General features: G+C 37.7%; 1 protein-coding gene across 2 annotated transcripts in view; it reads right to left on the bottom strand.

Annotated features, from left to right (window-relative positions):
• LOC148837292 (EGF-like repeat and discoidin I-like domain-containing protein 3) overlaps window positions 1-9,730 on the bottom strand; it is a 253,166-nt gene extending 243,436 nt beyond the window's left edge. Inside the window, exon 1 of one of the 2 annotated variants that reach the window (XM_088910557.1) lies at window positions 9,334-9,730. In XM_088910557.1, the coding sequence (XP_088766683.1) occupies window positions 9,334-9,394 (61 nt within the window). In that variant the 5' untranslated portion in view covers window positions 9,395-9,730. The remainder of the gene's footprint in view (window positions 1-9,333) is intronic. The other variant, XM_088910556.1, reaches the window with a different exon arrangement.
• Between the last annotated feature and the right edge of the window lie 15,384 nt (window positions 9,731-25,114).

The raw sequence follows: 25,114 nt of genomic DNA, 5'->3' as shown, positions 1-25,114 counted from the left end.
CTGGAATCAAAGTTTCACCATTTACTGTATTAAAGTATTTGGACTATTCCTGAAGTGGCCCTACCCACATACAAAAACTGTTACGTTCCACATCCCTCCTCTAGAGGGCCTCTGTTATGATTAGTTATTATTATTTCCTGGTGCATCTCGTCTGGTTTTAGGTTAAAAGCCTAGCGTCTCTGCAGTTCTGGGCTCAGTATTGGAAGATGGACGCCACAAGGCTTGCCTATTCCCCAGGCTCACGGGTAGCCCGAAGGCAGACCTTATTCCCCAGTGTCCTGACCGTCTGGGTCCAGGATTCAGAGTGCCTGGTCCCGTTATGTTTTCACTTCCTGTTCCTGTTCCGGTTCCGACCCGGTTCCTGTTCTTAACTGTTTGTCTTGGATGGATCTCCCGCCCCTTGGATTACGGACTGCGCCCCAGCTTCCCTTTTTGGACTTCCTTGGTCTTGGTTGCTACTGCATTTCCCCCGAGCACCTGCTCGCTACAGTCACCGCCCTCTGTCTGTCAACTCATCCTAACCCTGCTGTACCTTCCTCAGCTGTGTTTTCCGGATTCTACCGTTCGCACAGGGTCTTTAATAACGCACTCAACGGGAGTCAGAACCGGCTCCCGTGACAAAAACAAATCTCAAAAGATTTAAATTACAAGGTGAATCTCTTAATCTCATTCATGCTAGATTTTAGGGCAAACACACTTTAGATACACCCAAACACACGGATTTCATAGAAACATAAAAAATCATCATAAGAATATTTTTAATTTACTGTATGTAACATTATTTAGTCCTAAACTGTACAACGATAAATTATTTATCTTAATTACATACTACCCAAATCTGGCTTCATTCAGTCCATTCAACTGTTTAGCTTCTGTGCTTTGGTTGTCAAATAGCTTGAGAAAACTAAGGGAAGATTACAGTGTGAGAGGTCTGACATATTAAGAACAATTACTTCTTCAATAATTTACAAACCTAAATTAATAAGCATTGATTTCTTTAGGTATTAGTGACTGAGTGTATTACACCAATGGTGAATATCAGAATTAAAATGATAAAAGCAAACACTGATTTGTTGCCCCAAGAGGCTTATCATAATTGAGTAAATATAATTTCATAATAAATATACAGTAATTGAGGCACATTAATATGGAGTGTAATTTCAAATGTAGCAATTCTGACCAGCTGTGAGAAAACAGAAAACATTACTTTAATTGTATTTACAGTAATAAGAATACTTTTCTTTCTAAAACATTTTCTTGACTTATGTCTTATTATCTGAGAAAGAAGCCTGCAATGGATTATGTACAAGATTAAAAGGTATTATATCTTAAACTGAATCTGATATTGGATTAAGTGTATTGTCTTGACATTTCTAGGTTCAAAAGATTTGTAATTCTGTGAATATAATTAGACTCATATTTCCCAATAGCTTGTCAGAATGAATTCCTTTGAAATCACATTAACTCAATATTAATATACCTCAAGAAATATTTGCTGGAAAATCATATGACTGCTTACTGCATTCTGTCTCCAAGTTCTAAGCTGCATCAAAGTATTCATGTTGTGGCAGATGCATCTGCATGTTTATTAATCATTAAAAACCAAGCTTTGAGAGGGGAAAAGGTACACAAGAGCATCCCAAAACCAAAGGAAGAAACTTGAAAAATTAACATTTCTGAGAAGAGTTTATACAACCATTGACATCTAGGAAAAAAATCTATGAGTGATAGCATTTTATCAAAAGCATAACTAATGAATATACAGTATTTGCCTGTGTCCATATCGTCTGTGCACTTCAATTATCAGCTACTGTACGCTGCCTCTCCTTCCAAGTTCACAGACATTGTGTTACCTGGCAAATTACCACTCCTGAAAGCATAAAAGCATGCATCAGCTCTCCATTTCACCAAAGGCTTATAATCTAAGGGGCAAGAAAAGTCGCATCATTTGTGATTCCTTGGGAAAGACCTCAATATTATTGGTAAACTTCAGTGTAAATTTCTTCTGTACGCTAATTAATTTCGAAAAGATCAATCAACACTGACAAATGTCAAATTCAATATACTTTTATTTTGTAGCCCACATTTCCCTCCTAATCCAAATCTATCTGATGTATAGATCTCAGAAAACATATTCTATTGTTATGGCAGACATCTTTCTTCACAGCAAAGTCAGATAGATTTCAAGTTTGTTTCGTTCAGGAGCTATTTTAAAATTTAGTGTATATGCTGTTTCACCAGCCCTCACCAGACTTTGGATTTTCAAATTCAAAGGAATGTACAAGCACAAAGCAGCAAACAGTTACCCTGCACTGAACAATCCTCTCAGGGCCCTTTCAGTTTTTCCTTTTCACTCTGTCACATATCATTAATACCAGTGTACTGTATTAGTGCCATTTCCCCAGTGTTCATGATCTTGAGAAAGTGATACCTGCTTCCAACAACGTCCAAAGGTAGCTAGATCTTCCCCTTAAGTTGATTCTGGTAAGCAATCATCCTCTAGTTTCACCATGCTGATAGTTCTTATCATATACTATGATTAATAAGACAAGGTTTTCATTTCTAGTCCATTGCGATGCCAGTCCAGTAAGGCAGACAGATCTTAATACATTGGCCTGACAATGTAGTAGAAGAAGCAAATAATGTAACCCATAAAAGCTTTCTAGCAGAAGCAGACAAAGAAAGGGATAATACATCCTGACAATACAATCTTACATTCTTCCTCAGACATTAATGCACAACTATAAAGATACTGCATACTGCAAAAAAATGTGTTTTTGTTTCACCATGCAGTTTTGCTGTCCCTTGCAAAGAATGTGTCTTATCATCTTACCTGTGGGAAAAGTAGGCTCAGCAGTTCAGTACTTTACAAAATGAACAAATTCACACATGTACACTTTGTCAGAGAAAAAACTGAAATACCCTACTGCTCTGAATCCAAAACAAAGAATTTGGCTCTTCTCGGATTACTTGTGTTATACACATGTAACCCCAAGGCTAAATGATAGAACAAAATATAATAACAAAAGGTTACAAACAGTAGTTAATGAATGATCCAAGTGTTCAGACATTTCTTGAAAGAAGCCTGGGTATTGTATTGGTTTCAACAACATGGATTAATAGTTTGTTCCATACTTCTACAACCTTTTGGGTAAAGAAGCTCCTCCTGAACTGTGCATGGCATTCCCTTAAGACAGAATGTATCTAGTTGCTCTCCTTCTGACTGAAGAAGGCCAGCTTCTCGTTCTGCAGTATTTATAACATGTGTCATTAATTGACCTGGTACACTGGTCATTATAATAAAACATTATTAAAACAAAAGACAGATGTTTGTTCCAACATTACTCACTGCACTTACCAATAAGGATAAAATCCCATAAAATTTAACACAATTAAGCAGTGAATTCTTTATTATAGGTTTTTTTGTTTACTAAAGGGCACTATTTCAAAATGAAATGGATGCACTTCCAACCGAATGACAAACCGTATAAATAGCTGAGATACTTATAATACCAAAATTACCATGTAGGAGCCTTTTACAATATTACAATAATTTCTAAAGAATGTGACTACAAGCACAAGACAAAACCAGAATCATTAGATTTTCTCCCTGGGCTGCATAAGCATCTTAAGAAGGATATAAAGATCTAACAGTGAAGATGTTACCAGTAACTGTAATAATATTTGCATTTATTTGGCACATTTTATTCCAAAGGATCCTGAAGCATTTTATGTATAATTGTTCTGTTGTGCATGCTTTCAGATGATGTATCGTGAAATGTGATACTGTACCACTGAAATACAAAGACACCTGATTGCCAACTGCCGCAGAACTTCAAGCGGAGAAGTAAGATATTGCTTCGCAAGTAAATGAATTAACTGTTAACTTGAGGTAAGCTACATTATTCAGAATCAGAGTGAAAAACCAAGGACATGTGTGGGTGAAATGGGTGTTGGTTCACACCCCAGTAAAAGGATTGTGTTATTACAGCAACGCTAATGATGCTACTGTAACTCTACATTACTGGGCCAGAGGTTTGCAACACTGGAACTTGCAATGGCGATTTATGCAGAATTTTGGTCCTACTTCTCATTTAGTGACGGCAGAGCATATACTGTAGATAAAAACGAAAAGTTTTACGGACGTTGGTGTAAATGAATAGCTTCATTTGAGTGAAGATAGTTTAATGGTGTAGGGAACTTCATTGCCATATTTTCTAACAATCTGTCATGATTGCTACCCCTCCTCTTAAGGGCGCTCCAGCCCTTCCTTGTTCTGCCCCATTACCCACACCTGTTCCTTATTCCAGCCCCTCTTCAGTTCCCCCTTAAAAGCCAGACACAGACGTCACTCGAGGCTCTTCATTGAATTCCGTTTCGTGAGAGCCCGGGTCCTGCTGCGTCTGGCTCCGTTATGGTTTTAACTTTCTGTTCCTGATCCCTCCCGCCGGTCCCGACCCGGTTCCTGGTTTTTAATCCCCTGGATGGATCGCCCGGCCATGGACTTATGCTTCTGTTTTGGTTTACCGTTTGGACTTCGTCTTGGATTGTTCGCCCCGGACTCACTTCCCCTGGACACCTGCACACCTAGGACACGCCCTCCTGTCTCCATACCCGTCTCCTGCATGACTTTTTCCTAGTGTTTCCTCACTATTCCGGATTGTGTCGTCTGCAAAGAACTGTTTGTGACACAATCTTGCACTTGTTAATGATAATTTCACCTTAGTATCATCCTAACCACATTTGTAAAGCATGCACTCCACCCACTGCTACACAGAAAGCCTGTCAATGCAAACTCTTAGGCATTCAACAAGGTCATGTTTGATCCCACCTGACAAGGGACATTCTGGATTTCAGTCTGTGAAACAACATCACAAACAGGTCTTCTGTATCCCCGGATCTTAACCCAGTCAAACACAAGGTTAGAGGCATCCATCAATGCCAACCACTGCCAAATAGCCTTGCTGTTGTGTCACAGACTGAAAAAAACAGAATATTGCTTCACTGATTGAATGGTCATCCCTGCAGTCACTTTACTTCATTTCTGATGGTCTTCAGGTTAATGTTGGACACAATAGGTATTGATCACATGGCTTGAAGGCAACATACCATTCATTTCACGACATTCAAACTTGCTCCTCAACAGAGAACCAATATGCTTTGATTCTATCAGATGGTAATCTTTAATCTGGGGTTGTGTTTTTACTCAGTGTCGATATATTTAAAAGCAGATTTGTTCATGCTTGACCTTCACATACATTGTTGAAGAACCCCCTCCCCTCCACAACACATCAATCTCAATCAAGACAAAGTACTCAAAACTAAGAAGCGTTTGTAAAAGAGGTTTCTTCAGCATAAAGACATATCATTTGCTCCATCAACTCCAATATTTCTGTGCAGGAGACTACAAAGATTTTTATTCTTCATCTTTCACCTCTGAAGGAGGCTCCATCATCTGAATGGGAAATCAGACAGGTTAAATCAGTGGGTAAAGTTAACATTATGTAAAGATTTTGTGAAATGTATGCAATCAAGATCATTTTTTATGCAAACCCTTACCTTGCCTATCATATATAACAGTAGTTAAAAAACACACAACTATATGTTACATAAAAAACATCAGAAATCTAAAATTAATTACTTTTTCATCAAACCAGCAAGGGCCAAGCAATATACAGCTTCAAGTTTTTAGAAAAAAGTAAACCCTTGTATCGACCAGTTTTTTAAGCTACACTGTAATATAACTGGGGAATGCTATTTGCCTGTGTTTAGTGATGACCAGCACAAAAGCATGAGACAGAGCTACAGTATATTACAATTGCATTTCAAGCTACAGGTATCACAGAATTCATTATAAGAAGTCAATTTAAGCAGAGAAATCAATCTGTACTATCTATTTAGAAGGAAATGCCAACCCTTTAATCAGGCTGTGTTCTACTTAACACAGCAGGAATAACTTTGCAGGTAATAATGTATAAAACACCCTTTGTAACAAGAACAGCAGGGCTAAGTGCAGGTAGTGATGTACAGTACATTTCCTTAGACGAACACTGCTAGTTTGCCTGTAGGCTAAACTATGGGTCTATTGGTTATAAAAAAAACTGATATAGCCATAGGCACTTACAGATCATCTGTTAAGTGTATGTACAATGTTGCTACAAGAAATTATAGAGAAAACCACTTAAGATGTATTTTAGAGAATTGCAGAGGATTTAAAGACCCAAACAAAGTGCCTTTTTAATTTTAAAAATCTCCAGAAATTAACTTGATGTTGTAACAGATGTACTGTACTTCTCCTTTTCAGCTACTCCAACTTCTGAAGCAGTACAACTAAGTGGCTATAGCTGGGCTCTTCATAGTTATTTTGCAATTTAAACCATCTCCTTACAGTACCTCCAGAGGCAAGTCTGGTGTGCCTAAAAGCGTTACCATCAAATTAGAGGCCAATGTTACTACCTGCCTTGGGCAAATAGCCACAACATTATCCAAAACCCTTCCATACTGCCAAAGCAATCAACCTGATCAAGGCGCAAGTGAACAATGGGTCATTTTTAAACAGATAAACTTAGTCATATAAAAACAGAACATATATATGTGTGTGTCTACATATAATATAGGTTCTAATTTAAGGCAACTTTTTTTTCTAGCAATTGAAACTCTCTTCAAGTAGGCTACACTACATTAACGTCTGGCTCTTGTGTAATCATGTGGTTTTGTAATCTCTTTAAAATGTATTAACATTAAATAGTATTTTACAGTGCAATCGTGTTGATTTGGATTTTTAGCGGACAAAAAAGTATCGGTCAAATGTACAGTATCTTAACATATTGCTTAGCAATTTTTTGTTGTCTTTTTTATCTGAATAACCACGGCACACAAGGAAAGGATAAAACTAGCAAAAACCCAATTTGCCACTGTCTAAAATGTACCCCAGATTACCAAAAGAAAAGAACGAGGTCTTTTCTGACTAATACAGTACATCCAATGTACAGTACATAGCATACAAAGATACCAGTAATGGATAGCATTTGACCAAGATTCAGTTGTATCTACTGCTTAATAAATCACCCTTTAATCCACAGCAGTACTCGCAGGTATATTCCGTGTACTGATACCATCAATTTTTTGTGTTCTGCATGAATAACCACTTTCCTTTTTATCTCGTACAAAGCCTCGCCCAACAGCACTGCCCGTCCTCGATCGAAAGTCACGGTAAAAAAAAAAAGATTTAAATCTTAAAAGGTAATGTCTATGTTCACAGCGTGATAGTAAGCAGTATACAAATGAACAGTTGTACCCGATAAAAGAAAATCATATTTCATGTTTCTTCATTAAGTGATAAGAATTTCGCCATCTGTAAGAATTTAGCCAACGGCAGTTTACCACAAAATCAGTTTAAAGCAGTTTTTAGAAAAGGTATTAAAGGCAATCTTTCAAATGTATTGAGAAATGCTACCACATACTGTACTGTACATTTCCATCATTTCGTAGCGGGCTTTGACTGTAAAAATAAATGCTACACAAAGTCCAGCGGCTATTTTGCTGGACAGGTCTTCGTTAGTGAACTTCGTTCTACCATAAACAGATGGTTCAGTAGAAACTATTGCAATTTGCCAAGCAATTACACATTACTTGTTTACCAAACCCTTCCTCTAGTTGGTCATCGATGCTATGACTTTAGTTTTCGGAGGCATGACAGTACATTTATTAGCTTAGCTGTCAACAAAATTACGATAAGCAGTACCTAGAACTGTCACAGAAGCCCTTTGTTGTAGGAGCCTGCAGACCCGTGTGATTGTCAGACTAAGACTCATTACAGAGTTGGTTTGAGGGCAAATATTTAAATGAGGTTCTAATGCTCGCTAGCTCAAATGTTTCTGAAAGTTATTTGATTTAAAACAGAGAGGTGATTAATAATGTGGCTACAGATTTAATATCCAGTTTGATTTCGGCTCCAGGACTTTCGCCGGGAAATGTACTGAATGCATGATGTACTGTATGGACTGTATTTATCCAGTTTGACGGTTTAAACGCACCCTGCTGCTGTGTTGTAAGGCACTTCTCGAACTGAAAATACAGTATACTCCGTTGCGCATAATTCACGTATATATAAACTGTATGAGTTCTTCCGCAACACATTGTTCACTGATTTTTACCAGCAGTTTTTATTAAAAACATACTATTCCTTTTGACTGTACTTTGCCAAAATATTGTGCATCGTTTCTCGATACTCCGCAAAATATAATAAACTATTCAACGTCAGAAAATCATTTCTACGTCTTTCCCCCATCGGTATCAATGTATCAAAGCTACTGCAGTGATTTACAGTAGTAAGAATTAAACCAAAGTATAATATCCTCAACTTAACCTCACAACAAAAGAGACTGCCGAGGGACCAAAAATCTACTGTACGGTACTTTCCAAGCCTCGTCTTTGACCTCCACACACCATCGGGGCAGATAAAAATAAACAAACACGCAGGTAGTATCTGCAGAAGATGCCACTCTGTTGCTCACCAAATAATTTAAGAACCTACCTAAGCGTGTTTTGCACATAATAACGATTATGAAACCGATTAAAGCGATGAATAACGCAATTTACTCAGAGACTGCCGCCTAATACAGACATGTCACATGCACCTTACAAGCAAAAGCATTTGCACATACCGTGCTGTACTTTTAACAAACAACAGTAAGTAATCATTTAAGAACTGACAATAAAACATATACAAGAAAAAAGACAAATATCGGTAGTATATACTGTGTTATTCCAGGATACTCTCTTCAATGGAAAAATGACTATATCGCACAGAATCGAAAATATTGCTTCAAAGTGGAGCGCAATTTATTTTCTCTTTTTTCAGTCAGTTACACGGTAAAACCGCTATTAGCACATTAAAAACATCAATGTGATGTTTTATTGTTGGTTAGAGAGGTGGTAAGTCATTTTTGTGATCACGCTTATGTTTTGCAAGTTTAACATCCAACTATAGTCATTAATAAACTAAATAAATGCTTTAACTGTTTGATGCAGTAAATTATTGTACTGTGCAATAAATAACGACCCAAAGACAATGAAGCAACTTTTGAAAATTAACACAAAGGGTCACCATGCACTATTCTAAACACAGAGCAGGTGTAGTTATAAATTGCATGATTTAAGTTGATACATTTAAAAGCATTTGTCGAAACGGGACCTTTAAATAATAACTCTGAAAATCCCATCTTGGATTTCTCGCACCACGAATCACGTTCTACAGTGTCACGGAACCAGAAGAGGTACAAATCTTCCAGCATATGTGCATTTTGATCCGTACAATTGCTCGTTACTCACCTTTTGCTAGCTGCGGGACAGCGGCGCTTATGCACAATACGATCACAAAAAACGGTCCCATCCTGTGGTTATTTGGGATTTCTTTTTTTTTTTTGTTTGGTCTGCTTGTCCACGGTAACAAAAAGTCCTTCAGTTCCTGTTAGCCACGGTTTCTTTCAGAAAGTGAGTAAGTATTCCCTAAATTGATTTCTGTAAGTCCTTCTTGAGAGACGGAGGCTACACGCAAGGCTGTGTGCCTTTGGGAAGTGATTACAGTACCGCTAGCGCACTAGACTCTCAACTGCAGTGCCGCACGATGCAATAGAGAAGGGAAGAGCAGGTCCCGATCAGACAGCGCACTGTATACAAACAGAGGGACGGAGCAGCAGCGCGCACTACAGACGGTCCCCGCTCTCCAACTGGGGCGCTGTCTTACTGATAGAGACAACCCCTGCTCCTCCTCACACGTGCTATTGCTGCCAATACAAAGCAACTTTAAATCTAGCTGGGTGGGACCTAAATTACCTTATCTCTCCTCTCCACCTCCCCCCCCAACTACATCATCTACCCAAGGGAAGAGAGACAGGGCAGTGAGATGAGAGCAGGTATGCATTTCAAGCGATCGCTGCGGTTCATCTCTTTCAAGCTCCCGTTTATCTCAATTTTTTTACAACAAATTCTAAGTTGAGAGTTTCCTGGCATAATTATAAGTTAGAGATAAAAACAGTTCAGTTACTCATTGTGAATAAGCTACATTCCTCATATCAGATATATCGTTTTTTTATACATACTGTATAATGGTACATATACTGGCGTTTTTGTTTATAAAATTAACCCTTAGCATCAAATATACTATATATAATCTTAAATTATGCAATGCTCTTTTCGAACAGTAAAGTCGTTTATAAGGTTTTAATAAAAACAAAAAGGGTAAATACTGTACTGAAGTTTTATTAAAGAAATGCTTCAAACCAAGTTGTACCATTAAGCACGCTGAGTCGAATGACCTGTTATGACCTTTATGACATTATAACCTAATAGTTTTACAATGTATTTAGAAATAGTTATTACAATTATTCAGGAATGCTTTTAATAAAGATGACAGCATTTTGTGTTTTTTAAATACAAAGACTATCTCTATTTTAAGCTGCTTCTATATATTTTATTTTAATATGGCCTTTTTATTTCTAATTTCAGCTGCCTGTGTATACTGCAAAGAAAAATATCATAATGGAAATTATTAGCACCATTTATACGGTAATAGTGTAGTTTACTCTTTCTGCAAATTTGTTTCTACCTGGATATGTGTAATTACTGCTATGTGTGTTTTTGGTGATTTTCTGCATAGAAGATAAAAAAAAAGGTTAGAACTTGCTCACAGGGAAAAAAAATACTGTAGCGCCCATGTGGGGCGCTGTAGCCGTGCGCACGCAAGGCTGAGGGGCGGGACTACCCTACCCTCCCGTGTATAGTGGGACGAGGGCTGGGGACGCCCTCTTCCTTCTTGTGTCTGTGTAGGTGTGGTGCAGTGCTGTATCTCCCCTGTCCCTGTGTGTGTAACCCCCCTCAGCCTTTGTAATAAATGTCCTGCCAACCCAAGCCAGAGCCTCCGACCGGTTTCTTTCCGTCAGCGAAACCCGTGAGCGTTACAATAGCGTCACACAATGTTTTCACCGTCTGTGATTGGATAGTTATTAGCATGACAAATAAGGAAATGTTAACAAGGGTAGCAATACAGAATTACTTGAGCTCATCAACATGAAATTAAAATATAAAAGCATTGTCATACTCTGTAACTGGATATTTTGCTTTAACAACTGTGCAATGGAAGAGCAATTGTGATTTAAAAAAATCAGAATGAGTAGATAATTGAATGTCCTGTTATTTACTTTTCTAAAGACAATTTCTTGTATATTTATGGAGTTTTTTACTAGATACGCTCAAGGTAAAACATTATTCCATTATAAATATGGGCTGTGTTTCTACTCCATAAAAGTTATACATACTCATAAGATCATAAGCCAGATGCTAAAAAAAAACTGAAGTCCAGATGGCTCTGTTTTCTCTGGGGTTCCTGTCATTCTTTTTTATACAATGTGCCAGTGGATGTAGACAGATTGCATGGGTTTTGTCACCTTAACACCCATTAGTTTCATCGTGTCACTGCTTCAACATTCACCCATCAAGACTGAAAATCGTAAGTCGTCATCAAAGATCCAGAATCTGTCTGCAGACAAACTCCTAAAGGCCAACTGAATGTGGGCTTAGGAGTTTGTTCAAAGGTTTATCAGTAAGAGAAATCCGATTGAAATTATGTTTTTAAAGCAATGCGGAGGTTATCACAATCATGTGCTCTACTGTATATCTTCAAAATAATGTGGAACTAGCCTACAGTCGCTAAGAGACATTAAGATATCGATCTCTTATACTCACACAACACTTTTCATTTGAACATCTCTGCATTGCAATCTCAGTTAATTCTCTGCTCATCTCCTTCCCTGAGTCAACATAAGACACCTGAATGTTCCCCTCTTTTTAATGCTCAATAGACTGGTCACGGAAAGTGAATTTCATAGACACATAACTAATGTCCTACTAGATTGATTACAAAATGAAAAATGTGTAATAGTCATGGTTCTAAATATTAGATACATCCATCCATTTTCAAATTAAAGTCTGTCCTGGCAAACAATGGGAGCAGGGCTGGATACACCCTGGATGGAATGCCAGTCCCCTAAAGGGCACACACAGACAGAAACACACACATTCACATCAAGGACAAGCTTTTCCAGAAGCCAATGAACCTACCAGTATGTCTTTGGAGTGTAGGAGGAAACCGGAGCACCCAGAGAACATACTGTACAAATTCCACACTGATAGCATTGCAGGAACTGAACCCAGATCCTCAGTGGTATAAGGCAGCGATTCCAACCACTGCACCCCCATGCTATCCTAAACCACACTGCATACAGTATCTAGATTATGTACAGTATTCATTTTCATTCTTATGGAGTGGGGGTAGATATACTGTAAACAACAGTTATACTGTCTTACAACTATTTAACAAGATCAATGCAAATTAACAATAGGTACCTGGACAAAAAAGAAACACAACATAATAAAAATACTTATCAGTAACAGATATGAGAAGAATAACAATAATTGTAACAGTAACAGCCTGTTGTTTCTTTCTTCATGGATACTTTGTTGGATTTCTGTTGTACATTTTACTTATGTTAACTTTAGTTAGAAAAATGTGAAGAGTCAGAAGGAAATATTGTATAAACTAGCCACCAAAGTAGATTGAGTTTTTTTTCCTGTGTTGAGAAATTTACAGCTTTTAAGACCTATTGAGTAAGAAAGTAATACAGTATGTAGTTTGGTTCTGGGTTATTTCCAGGGAGAGCTTTAAATAATGTTGCACCAAAGTTAAAGGGAAAGTCCAACTGCATGAGAAATAAATGTTTAAAAGTCCCTGAATTTTAACAAATACATCTTCAAGAGTCTATGACGAATAAACTATCATGCTTTGTTGTCAGAATGCAGATGAAATGTCTCAGATAAAAAAGGGAAACTTCTAGACAAATAGATGGCTTATGTATTAAATGAATATTTCATAATGGTGTATACCAAGGAAGAAATCAATAGCAAGCCTCAGGACAAAGATAAAGTTCTGTATTAAATAGTATTATTGCGGAAGAAGAGCCAAAATTGTTATAAGTGCTAAAAGCACTTAAAATAAACAAATCTCTACGGTTTCTTGATATTTTACCATATCACTTAAGGTAACAAGAGATGCTATTCACAGAAAATTATTCCAACTCTTCCAACAGTTACTCAAAACACCCAACTATTGAAAGGTGACAAAACTAAACCATGTAAATATAAACCAATAAACTGCTATTAGATAAGATTATGGAAGCAATAATTAGAGAATAGATAATCATCTACAAGACAATAGTATTTTAGGGGATAACAAGCCTGGATTTAGAACATATTTTCCTTATTATTTGTAGAAACCACAACAGTAATTCATGCAGAGCATATGATATAATATGTTCAGATTTTCAGTAAGTGATATATGTACTCTTTAAAGATAAATTCCCAAATTGCAGGCAGCAGGCCTTCAAGGAAATGCATTTAATTGGATTAAGAGAAGGTTAATGGATATGAAGCACAGTGTACATATACCGTAAGTGATGAAAGCACCAGCTGTGGTGACATAATCATCGGAGTACCACCGGGATCTGTATTAAGACCATTGCTCTTTTTGTACAGTAAGTTATTAATATATATTTTGCTCCAATTTATGTCAATGACCTGGAGTAATTAATAAACTCATTGAGTTTAGAGATGATTACCAAAACAGGGGAATTAGCAATCAGTGAATAAGCGGAATAGGAAATGCCAAAATATTTAGATAGAATTCAAGACTGGGTAAACGTCTTGCAGATATTCCTGCAATGAAGGCACCTTGCAAGTGTTAGCAATGTAACTCTGAGATTTGTGCTTGCTTGCCTCATGGTGTCAAGAGCTCTAAGCACTTCCTGAATGAAAAGGACTGACATTCTGTTACTCTCAGCACGAAGGTGCAGATCACTGGAATGCCTCTCTTGGGCAGTTTTGCTGTTGTGGGGCATGTGGAGCCCACACTGCTTTAAAGGGGTTTGTTGGCAACAATCTCTGTTGCCTGATATTGTAAGTAAAAAGTAAAAATATTCCTGATCTGCACAAGATATCCATTCACACATTGAGACTATTAGCTAGGATTACTATTACTAAGTATCCTACTATTTTTACAGAGATAATAATAATAACAATTGCTTACACTTATATAGCGCTTTTCTGGACACTCCACTCAAAGCACTTTGCACATAATGAGGACTCCCCTCCACCACCACTAGTTTGCAGCATTCACCAGCTATAGTGTGCCAGAACGCTCACCACACATCGGCTATCAGTGGGGAGGAGGAGAGCAGAGTAATGAAGCCAATTCATTGATGGGGATTATTAGAAGGCCATGATTGGTAAGGGCCAATGGGAAATTTGGCCAGGACACCAGGGTTACACCCCTACTCTTTTCGTGAAACACCCTGGGATTTTTAATGACCACAGAGTCAGGACCTTGGTTTTACGTCTCATCTGAAGGACCGTGCCTTTTTACAGTATAGTGTCCCCGTCATTATACTGAGGCATTAGGACCCACACAGACCTCAGGGTGAGCACCCCCTGCTGGCCCCACTAACACCTCTATCAGCAACAACCTTAGTTTTTTCCAGGAGGTCTCCCTTCCAGGTACTAACCAGGCTCACACCTGCTGAGCTTCAGTGGGTTGCCAGTTGTAGAGTGATATGGCTGCTGGCCATGGCCAGATAATTTATGGACTCTACTCAAGGAAACAAGAGATGTTATTCAGAATCCATTCACATCTCTTCCAGCACTCACTCACGCAGTACCCATTGACTGAAGAATTGCTTATGCAATACCCATCCATAAGAGGGGTTAAAGGACACAAGATGGCATTTAGTTTTTTTAAGGCATTTTTGAAAGTTCCTCATAAAGTATTGTAGCACCTTCATCAGGCAGTGATGGGGCACTGAGCAGAAAAGCAATGGGGCTGGTGATGACAGCCCCAGGAGTGCATGATGGGATAGATGGGAAGCTGTCCAGAATAGTTGGAAACCAGCAGGGACATTGTTAATTCCTGGGACTTGGGGGGAAGGACAGGGGTTTTTGTACAGTATATGTAGTGCTAGTATACCGGTATACAGTAACTGTCCCGTGTTTCCCCGTTCTGTTCTGTGATCTCAGGTTCCCACCCTGACACTCCTGGCCTGTATTAGTCAGGACCCTGGACCTTGACTTTGTAATACAAAGTTTTTATTCTTTTTGGCTGATGAGAGCAGTTTTTTTAAGAATAGTAATCCTATGCCTTTCTGGTTAGAAGCACTTCTGTTACCACTTGTCTACTGTACAGTATGTGATTATTGCCTGTGTTACAGTATTAAATCTGAATTGTAATTTAGCATTCTAGGAAGCTCAAAGATTGCATTGGGATCTGGTTAACAGAGAAGAGAGAATACAGACAAGGGATGAATGCTCAGATGAAGCTTAACAGAGTACCACAGGGGTCTTCGTTAAGGTCACAGCTCTATTTTAATTCATATCAATGATCTATTAAACTCTTCAAGGCTGCGGGTAATACCAGATTCGGAAGATTAGCAAATACTATAGAAGCAGCTAAATTCAATTAAAAAAAATTGAGATAAGAAATATGACAGGACAAACACCTGGCTGATGATCTTTTATGTGGACATGATTGTGCATGCAAGTATTAATAACAAATGATAAATACAAAGCTGTGGAAGCTGAGTTAGCTTATGGACTACTTATGATCATAAACCCCTGGTCACAAGGTACCTTCCCTCTATTATGCTGTAACCTTTATAATAACTCTGGGGAACTGTGAAACCAGAGCTGAGGTTGGACCAACACTGGTGCAAAAACCTTCCCATTCTGACTTGGCCCATAACCTGCAATTACCTTACTGGATTCCCCTGTAAACCGGATCTTAAAGGGGAACTGTAGTCCCAATTTCTCAGACCGGTTATTAAATCTTGGTAACAAAAAAAATAATGCATTGACATTTTAGAAAATAAATGACTGATTTCGAATAGGCACAAAATTTTGAACTTTGAAAAGTCGCCACGTTGTCGCAAGCTTGCATTCGAATTCCCACGAATTGAGACGAGATGCAGCTTTTCTTGCTCAGTAGTCTCCGTAATGACTAATATAATGCGATGTACGAGCTTCACGTTGTGCAGCCGACATTACACCACAGTAACGTTCCAACGTAATCTGCACGGAAAGTTTTCAAGTAAGTAGTACTTGTTGGCAAAACCATGTTGAAATTGAGAGCAATATTTCTATTGGACTATAATAAGAGATTTATTCACAAACCTGCTTGTTTACAATGTCGTAGGGCTGCACACGTCACCAGAAACGTTGCCTCGTTCTGAATGGCAGGACATGGCGCTGCGCAGACCTGGAAAGTTAGTCTATTTTGTGATGTAAATTGGAGGTTTCACAAGTTACTGTGTACATTTTACTTTTATTAGGGTTTGAAATGCACTCATCAGTGCTGATTCATTCTAACACCTACTGTTAATATAAAAATCTGCTGTATACAATATTGTGCTTTTTGCACAGTAACCTCAACCTTAAGGCAAAGTGAACTCTGCACTTTTGAAACCTATGGAAGAGCCGGCTTGCGTCTCCATTTTAACCTACAGAAAATTAATATCATTTTCCCTAACTGTATGCCTTAAACTAGTCACCTTACGACTAGCAAATTAGACATAAAGGTCTGCGCACTGAACCTTTTTAGAGAATGATTGAGCTCAGCTGTAGTCGTTCTTATTCTTTTAACCTCATGTGAATGCCTGCACTTTTCTCTTTCTGACTGGTCTCTTAGCCACACACCCACAGTTGTTAGCTCTAACTACCAAATAGACTAGTTGGGATAAATGTCCTTCTTTCATTTGTACAGTATGCTTGTAATGTTCTTATGTGGATGCATGTTATAGATGCGTGGTACAAGTTGAACTAAACTTTTATCTCGAGGACACCATGTTAAAAGGTTTAATTTTTTTAAAAGATTGAGGACATCATTGGATGATGCAGCTGAAGACGAGAGGGAAATGTACAGTAGGTCTTTCAGATCATAGGCACAGGTGGTCTGAATGCTAGCTTGCTATTCTGCTAGATGGTGGAAGAGAAAGCTACATAATATAGAAGTATTATATACAGTGGTGTGAAAAAGTGTTTGCCCCCTTCCTGATTTCTTATTTTTTTGCATGTTTGTCACACTGAAATGTTTCAGATCATCAAACAAACTGAAATATTAGACAAAGATACACAAGTAAACACAAAATGCAGTTTTTAAATGAAGGTTTTTATTATTAAGGGAAAAAAAAATCCAAACCTACATGGCCCTGTGTGAAAAAGTGATTGCCCCCTAAACCTAATAACTGGTTGGGCCACCCTTAGCAGCAACAACTGCAATCAAGCGTTTGCGATAACTGGCAATGAGTCTTTAACAGCGCTGTGGAGGAATTTTGGCCCACCCATCTTTGCAGAATTGTTGTAATTCAGCCACATTGGAGGGTTTTCGAGCCTTAACCACTTTTTTAAGGTCATGCCACAACATCTCAATCGGATTCAGGTCAGGACTTTGACTAGGCCACTCCAAAGTCTTCATTTTGTTTTTCTTAAGCCATTCAGAGGTGGACTTGCTGGTGTGTTTTGGATCATTGTCCTGTTGCAGAACCCAAGTGTGCTTCAGCTTGAGGTCACGAACAGATGGCCGGACATTCTCCTTCAGGATTTTTTGGTAGACAGCAGAATTCATGGTTCCATTTACCACAGCAAGTCTTCCAGGTCCTGAAGCAGCAAAACAGCCCCAGACCATCACACTACCACCACCATATTTTACTGTTGGTATGATGTTCCTTTTCTGAAATGCTGTGTTACTTTTATGCCAGATGTAATGGGACACACACCTTCCAAAAAGTTCAACTTTTGTCTCGTCAGTCCACAGAGTATTTTCCCAAAAGTCTTGGGGATCATCAAGATGTTTTCTGGCAAAACTGAGACGAGCCTTTATGTTCTTTTTTCTCAGCAGTGGTTTTCGTCTTGGAACTCTGCCATGCAGGCCATTTTTGCCCAGTCTCTTTCCTATGGTGGAGTTATGAACACTGACCTTAACTGAGAAAAGTGAAGCCTGCAGTTCTTTGGATGTTGTTGTGGGTTTTTTTCTGACCTCTTGGATGAGTCGTCGCTGCGCTCTTGTGGTAATTTTGGTCAGCCGGCCACTCCTGGGAAGGTTCACCACTGTTCCATGTTTTCACCATTTGCGCCACTGTGGTTCGCTGGAGTCCCAAAGCTTTAGAAATGGCTTTATAACCTTTTCCAGACTGATAAATCTCAATTACTCTGTTTCTCATTTGTTCCTGAATTTCTGTGGATCGCAGCATGATGTCTAGCTTTTGAGGATCTTTTGGTCTACTTCACTTTGTCAGGCAGGTCCTATTTAAGTGATTTCTTGATTGAGAACAGGTGTGGCAGTAATCAGGCCTGGGTGTGGCTAGAGAAATTGAACTCAGCTTTCCAAAGATGTGATAAACCACATTTGATTTATGTTTTAACAGGGGGGGCAATCACTTTTTCACACAGGGCCATTTAGGTTTGGATTTTTTTTTCCCTTAATAATAAAAACCTTCATTTAAAAACTGCATTTTGTGTTTACTTGTGTTATCTTTGTCTAATATTTCAATTTGTTTGATGATCTGAAACATTTCAGTGTGACAAACATGCAAAAAAATAAGAAATCAGGAAGGGGGCAAACCCTTTTTCACACCACTGTATATTTAAGTGTAGAGTAAAGAAGGAAGTGGATACGTTACTGGCTGTTTTAATTTCTGTTTCTGTGCGATCTGATATTCACATCAAGTTTGAAACTATCTTTAATACACCTCAGAGTATCTAAAACACATAGCCCAAAGAAGCATACAACTGCTACACCAGACTTGCGTATCTTTACTCCAGGGGTATTGACTGCTCTTAGCAACCTGTGGAAGGGAGGTTTATCGATGTAATAGGATTATTGAATGGCAGGTTCAAGTTGAATTAAAATATCAAGACTGTCCAAACCCAGGCGAATGGAGAGAATAGACAAGTCCAACAAAGAAATACTTTTTTAATGTATTTGTCTTCTGTCAAAACCTTGAGTCATTGTATGAATGTACAGTACAGTTTCTTTTATAGCAAGTAGAAATGTCTAAGTAATTCACCAGAAGGGAGAATTAGGAGCATTTTAGTCTACAGTGGTAGCCTGTTCATCTGCACCAATTTTCAGGGATGTGTTTTTGTACCCATTAATCCTTTTTCATCTAATTTGTCCCCAAGTTTATTTATTTATATCCCTCTTCTGAATGTTTTTAATCTTTTCAGAGCTTCTCTTAACCAAATTAATTACCTTAAGCTATGCTGACAAAAGCCCGCGGCAAAGAGAAAAAGCATGCAAGAGCAAATTAAGGAGTCTTGGAGAACAGACAATGAATAAATTCCAAAGAGAATATTATAGGATTTTCCCACTGGATTAAGACACGGCATTATACAAAGTTCTTGCCTGGCATACTTCAACTATTTTTTTTTATTGCTGTAGATTTCAGCTCAGTCATTAATTTCACGTCTCTCTCTCTTTAGTGCATGGTGTTATTCCAATATTGTAAAGAAATAATACTAACACTTCATGTTCACTATGTTTGCAAGACTCTCACAGAAATCTAAGACTAAACTGCATTATGTAGCAAAATGATGTACAGTATGTATCAAATATTTCATTATAATACCATTGCACTTTTCCCAATTTAACATTTCTGGAACATAAGTTGGAAACTTTACTGTAACTCATGTTACTTCACAAAATAACCGAGGAAGTAATTAATTTGATCACATCTGAAGATTTGCTGAAGCAGTACTTATCCATTTATACTCCAGTCTTTGCTCTTAGGTTAAAAACACATCTTCTTGCTTTTGGATGGTTTACAGTAAATTCATTTTATACAATCTAAACTATTGTACCCAAAACATCCAATATGTTTGGCTAAACATTTTTTAAAAAATTAAATCCACAGAGGAGTACACTAAATACCTGATTTTCTAAGAAAGTTATTTTTAGCAAATTTTTAGCAGTGAGAAATAAAGAGTACATTTCTGCTTCTCTAAACCTTTTAGTTAATTAAAATGAAAGCATTCAATGTAATATTTTAAAGATGGCTTTAAAGAAATTTAACTGAATCTGTTTTTTTTTAATGTTAGCCATTTTTAATTTGCACCAGCCCATAGAATCTCTCCCATCAGTGGTACAGTACAGTATGTCCTTTGTTTCCTGCCAAAGCACCCCAAAAATGAAATAATGCAACTAGAACACATATTCAGTCAAATCCAAGCTGTAGCTATTGGAGCAGCAATCCAAACCTCCATTTCCTCTATACCACTACCACGAATCTGAGTGTAAGGATATGACATAGGAGCATGTTAAGAAAGACCAGGATCCAATAATGCCAGGACAGGGATTACTGTTCATTCAGTACATTCAGTACACCAGTACATTCTTAGCATTTTTTTTACTTGTCTTACTCCTTTAATCTTTAAAGAACAATTCCAGAAATATGTCAAACATAGTAATGTTTGTGACATTCTTAATATACAGTAAAGTACAAATGTTGCAACCATATGGGTCTACTAATTCTTTTATGAACTGTTGGGTTGGAATGTTAGATAGGAGTATTTGTGTTACTTTGTGGCTGTCCAAATTAACATTCCATTACATTTGTTGTTATAAGAAACATTTTCCTTTAATCATAGTCACGTCACTGTAAAAACATCTTTGTGGCACTGCTAATTTTCCATCTGGTTTTGTTACATGTTAGATTGAAGGAATGTTCTGGCAGTAGCTTGAAACAGTTGGCCTGAATTTATAGCAGCCAGACCTGCATTTTATTTTTTAAGTGTGGTTGGAAATAATACTTCTGGAGTGAAATGCTGACACTGACTACTGAAGGATGTATCATATAAAAAAGTAACAGTTCCTTCTGATGCTTTCTCATGTCAATGATTACCACAAAGGACTTTACTTTTTTTGTTTTACAAACACACACAATATACAGTTCTAGAAAGTTTCAGCAATGATTTATCTTACAATTAAAAACAATTAGATAATTCTTATTTTAATTATACCATACATAAGCCTGTGTGACATGTACACATCAGTTATAAGATGTGTCAATTAAGGAATAAAAAGTATTTCTTATCGCTTGTCATTTGAAGTCCTAATTTAGGGATGACTTCATGCACCACACTTCCTCTAGGCTGGATTGAAAACACGGCACTGACATCGGCAGGAGTAATAGAAGGAGATCTATCAGTACTGTGTAATTTTAGCATAACTGCAGGGGCTAGAGTGACATAAAAATAATAAATCACTGAAATCTGTACCCACAGACTGGAGAAATGCAAATGTAACACCAATTGAAAAAGGAGGACATAATCAAGCAAGGAAAATTATACTCCAATGAGTTTTAGCGCTGTTCATCATTGAGCTACAGAACAGATAATGAATATGTTTATTAATAAACAAACCAACAAAATATTGCGGATTTGGTGTTGTTCATTAATGAAAATACCAATTTCAACCTTCACGTCTGTTCTCTCTCTTTTTCAAGCTGTATACTTCAGCTGGGGTGCCAAAATCCTGGGGGGCAGGAACCCCCAGAGAGAACAGCAGGAGAACTACAGAAAACAAAATTGAAGTAACACTTGGCAAATGAAAAGTATTTTTGACAAGTGGAAAGTCAACCATGCAGAGAATAGGAACATACACAATGCATATGGCGTGGTTGATTTGGAGCTGCAGGAAGCTACAGTATGCTTCACAAAGGTCCGGGTGTTCATATAGAGTCCTTTGGATCCTCCTGAAAATAATGTGAATAAGCAATACAATAGGAAAACAGAATGTGCAGGTATTGTGACAGCCCATTGGGCGTGTCATAATGGTATCTTTAAAATGGGCATGTGCAGGCCAACAGACACACTAAACACTCGGTTTTAAGGTTTGAAAATACCATAGGAATTTATTTACAGTGCAAGGAATCCAAGCAAAGAAACACCAAAACACAATAAGCCGGACAAAAGTCATATTTCAGCTGCTGATTAAACTTTTTCTCTATGTTCCTAACTGGCGTCGCGAGCAGCTAAACTCAAACAAATAATTCCCATGTCTCCCCTGAGACTCTTGTAAAAAACATTCAAGCCTTAAACTCAAATATTCAGGCCTCACAGATTAGTTTAACAAAAACTCACAGATCATTCTATACATGGTCAGCCCTTCTCCTTCCTATGAAGCACACACACACAAAGAGGTTCTGCCCTTCAGACAGCAGATAACTAATGCAGGAGGCATCACCTGACCAATTGTGTTTGAGGAACTGATCAGGTGACTGAGAGCAGGAGGGGTTTCGGTGGAATGTGGTCCAGACAGGGCTGCACTCTCAACAGTACATACAGTACAGTAGCAACAGTAAATAGCAAAGATGAGAAGTTATCATCATATCATTAGTAGGGCCTTCTTGAGAATATTGGTGTTTAGTTTTGGTAACCATACTAAAAACAATCAAATACCTTATATTACTACTACTGGCTGGTTGGAAGGCAGGCATAAAATTAAAACAGTGCTCCTTTATTTTACCAAAGGAAAAACACCATTCTAATGTGTTTATAATAAAACATGTCATATAATGTACACTAGAAAAATATTCTATGACTTCCATCTTCTACATCTGCTGGGGGCAACTAGGTCAAATATATATTAAGCTGCTTTTGTAATCGAGTTAAATGTTGCCAGAATGATATACAGTGTAATTCAACTTGTCAGCCAGTGGTTACAAAGTAAAGGCAACAAGTCAGGTTTACAAGCAATAATGGAAAGATTATCACTCAACTCGAGATCAGCTATGTGTACAATTTTTCCAAGGTCTTTTTCAACAAATAAGTAAATTATTTACATTAGCTGCTCAATGTGTTGTCTACTGCTTTTGCAGTTTTAATTGTGTAAATTCACTAGCTGTAAAAATGATTATTTCCTAATTTATCCCCCTACAAAAAAACATTTAAATGCTAACTATTTAAATGAAGTCCAAAGACGTTCAATAAAGTGTTTACAACTAATTTTCTGTATTTTCTGATTCTTTTTTGTAATTTCACACTAAGATGCAATTTACATAATTACACCAAAACCTGATAGAAATTTTGAATACTTTATATTCCTGTTTTCTTCCCCTACAATTGGAAACATTTTTCTCAAGGCCTTTGTTAATGGAAGGGAAGGGAGAATTCTCCTTCACAAAAAAAAAAGAAAGTTTTTTGATGATCTGAACTTAAGTCTTTATTCACTACTTTTACATTGTTTCTTTATTTCAGTGGAGTCGTGTGGGGGTGGGTGTCACTTAGCAGGACATATGTTCTTCCCACCTGCTCCCTCATTTGAAATATTTTCCCCCAATGATATGTTCTTGCTTTGGCCTAGTTTCCTAGCTTTAGTTGATGTTTTATTTCTTGCTGCAGCAGTTCAGCACAATGTTTTTAATATCATTATACACAGGCTTACGGTAATGAGGAACATGCATTTACAGTAGACATTTACAACTACTGTACAGTACTTATTTCAGGGGAATGGAAGACTGTTTTCACATGGAAAGATCAATAATAATAATATCAAAAATGCACAATCTGGCCTACCTCAAGTTCCTTCTTACAATTCAGTGATGGATGAAGTAGGTCCCCTATCCCTATCCAAGATGGAATATAAATATATAGAATAATTTTAATAATTATTAAAAACAAATGTATACCTGTTTATTAGATTTAACTTGTACATATATAAAATTATTGTTATGTGTCACTTTTATCTAACCAATACCCCAGGTACTGAAAGACCTCAATAGATTAATTCTGGGATGTTTGGATTGACCTGAAACTTTTAATTGATTCACTTTCATTTGGCATAATTTCTTTCAATTAATTTATATAGCATCTATACTGCTGTGCAAAAGTCGTAGACAACTCATGGATATACAATATAGTGTATGCATGTGTAATGCATCTAATCAAAGCTTCCAGTAGTGTTTTCTTCTGACAGTTGTTGATAAAGTTTAGTTTCAGGGTGAAAAAACTAAGCCTGTTGTTCATTGAGCAGAATATTCCTAAACAACTCATGGCAAACTATCAGCAGCCAATATGATGTGTTGCAGTAAGATCTAATTTACTCATTTGTTTCTCTGTACATGTGACCACCGCGGTTCCGCGCAGGCTCGTGCCCTCGCCACTCCACCCCGTGAAACTTGGGTGCGAAACCGGGTCTCCAGCTTAATGCAACAGGGAAGCAGCTGAGTGAGCTAAACGAGATCTCCCTCAGCCCAGGCGGCTGAGGTCCCTGCTATGCGCAGGGAGGGCGATGACGTCACCGTGCCCAAACTAGCTCCGCTACATACACACTCATGAAGCTTGCTGTACTACAAAATGTCACTCTGACAGGATCACTTGTTATCTTAAAACATATTATATTAAAGTTTAAGCGGAAAAGCACCTCATATTTTTGTGTCAAAAGAAGGATGTTGAATGAAAAGAGAAGAACAATGCAAAATATGCAAGATTTTATACGGCAGTACCGTAAGTAATATATATAATAATATTTGAATGTAGTGTTACAATGTTACTAACTACAGTTGTTGTGAATCTGTTACTGATAACAATAGAACCTGTTGAGGAAGAGGTTCAGACTCTCCAGAACTATTGTCAATGCATTTTACCAGCACATTGTTTTTTCATAAATGCAACAATCTTCATTAATGATTGTATTTCTCTTACAATGCCTTTGCTGTTAATGTTTAAAATATAGGTATATATAGGTATATATACATAACGATCGAAAAACAAAAATCCACAAGTTCATTTGTAACGTAAATTAAAAGCATAACGTAACTTTTACAATGTGGTTTGTGGAATGCAGTCAACACCAAGGAAGACGTCCTTCATGAAGAAGTCCGTATACCAAATCAGTCCCATAGCGTCACAGCCACATCATCCCAAGGGGTCTGCCCCTGACAATGAGATGCTAGGGGCTGCTCGGTGGGTGATGTTTGTCTAAGAACTGAACTGTCAGCTGAGAGGGACCAGAGAAAGG

This window comes from Atractosteus spatula, chromosome 3 (assembly GCF_055471065.1).
Source record: "Atractosteus spatula isolate fAtrSpa1 chromosome 3, fAtrSpa1.hap1, whole genome shotgun sequence".
NCBI lineage: Eukaryota > Metazoa > Chordata > Actinopteri > Semionotiformes > Lepisosteidae > Atractosteus > Atractosteus spatula.
This window is presented reverse-complemented; position numbering and strand designations above follow the sequence as displayed.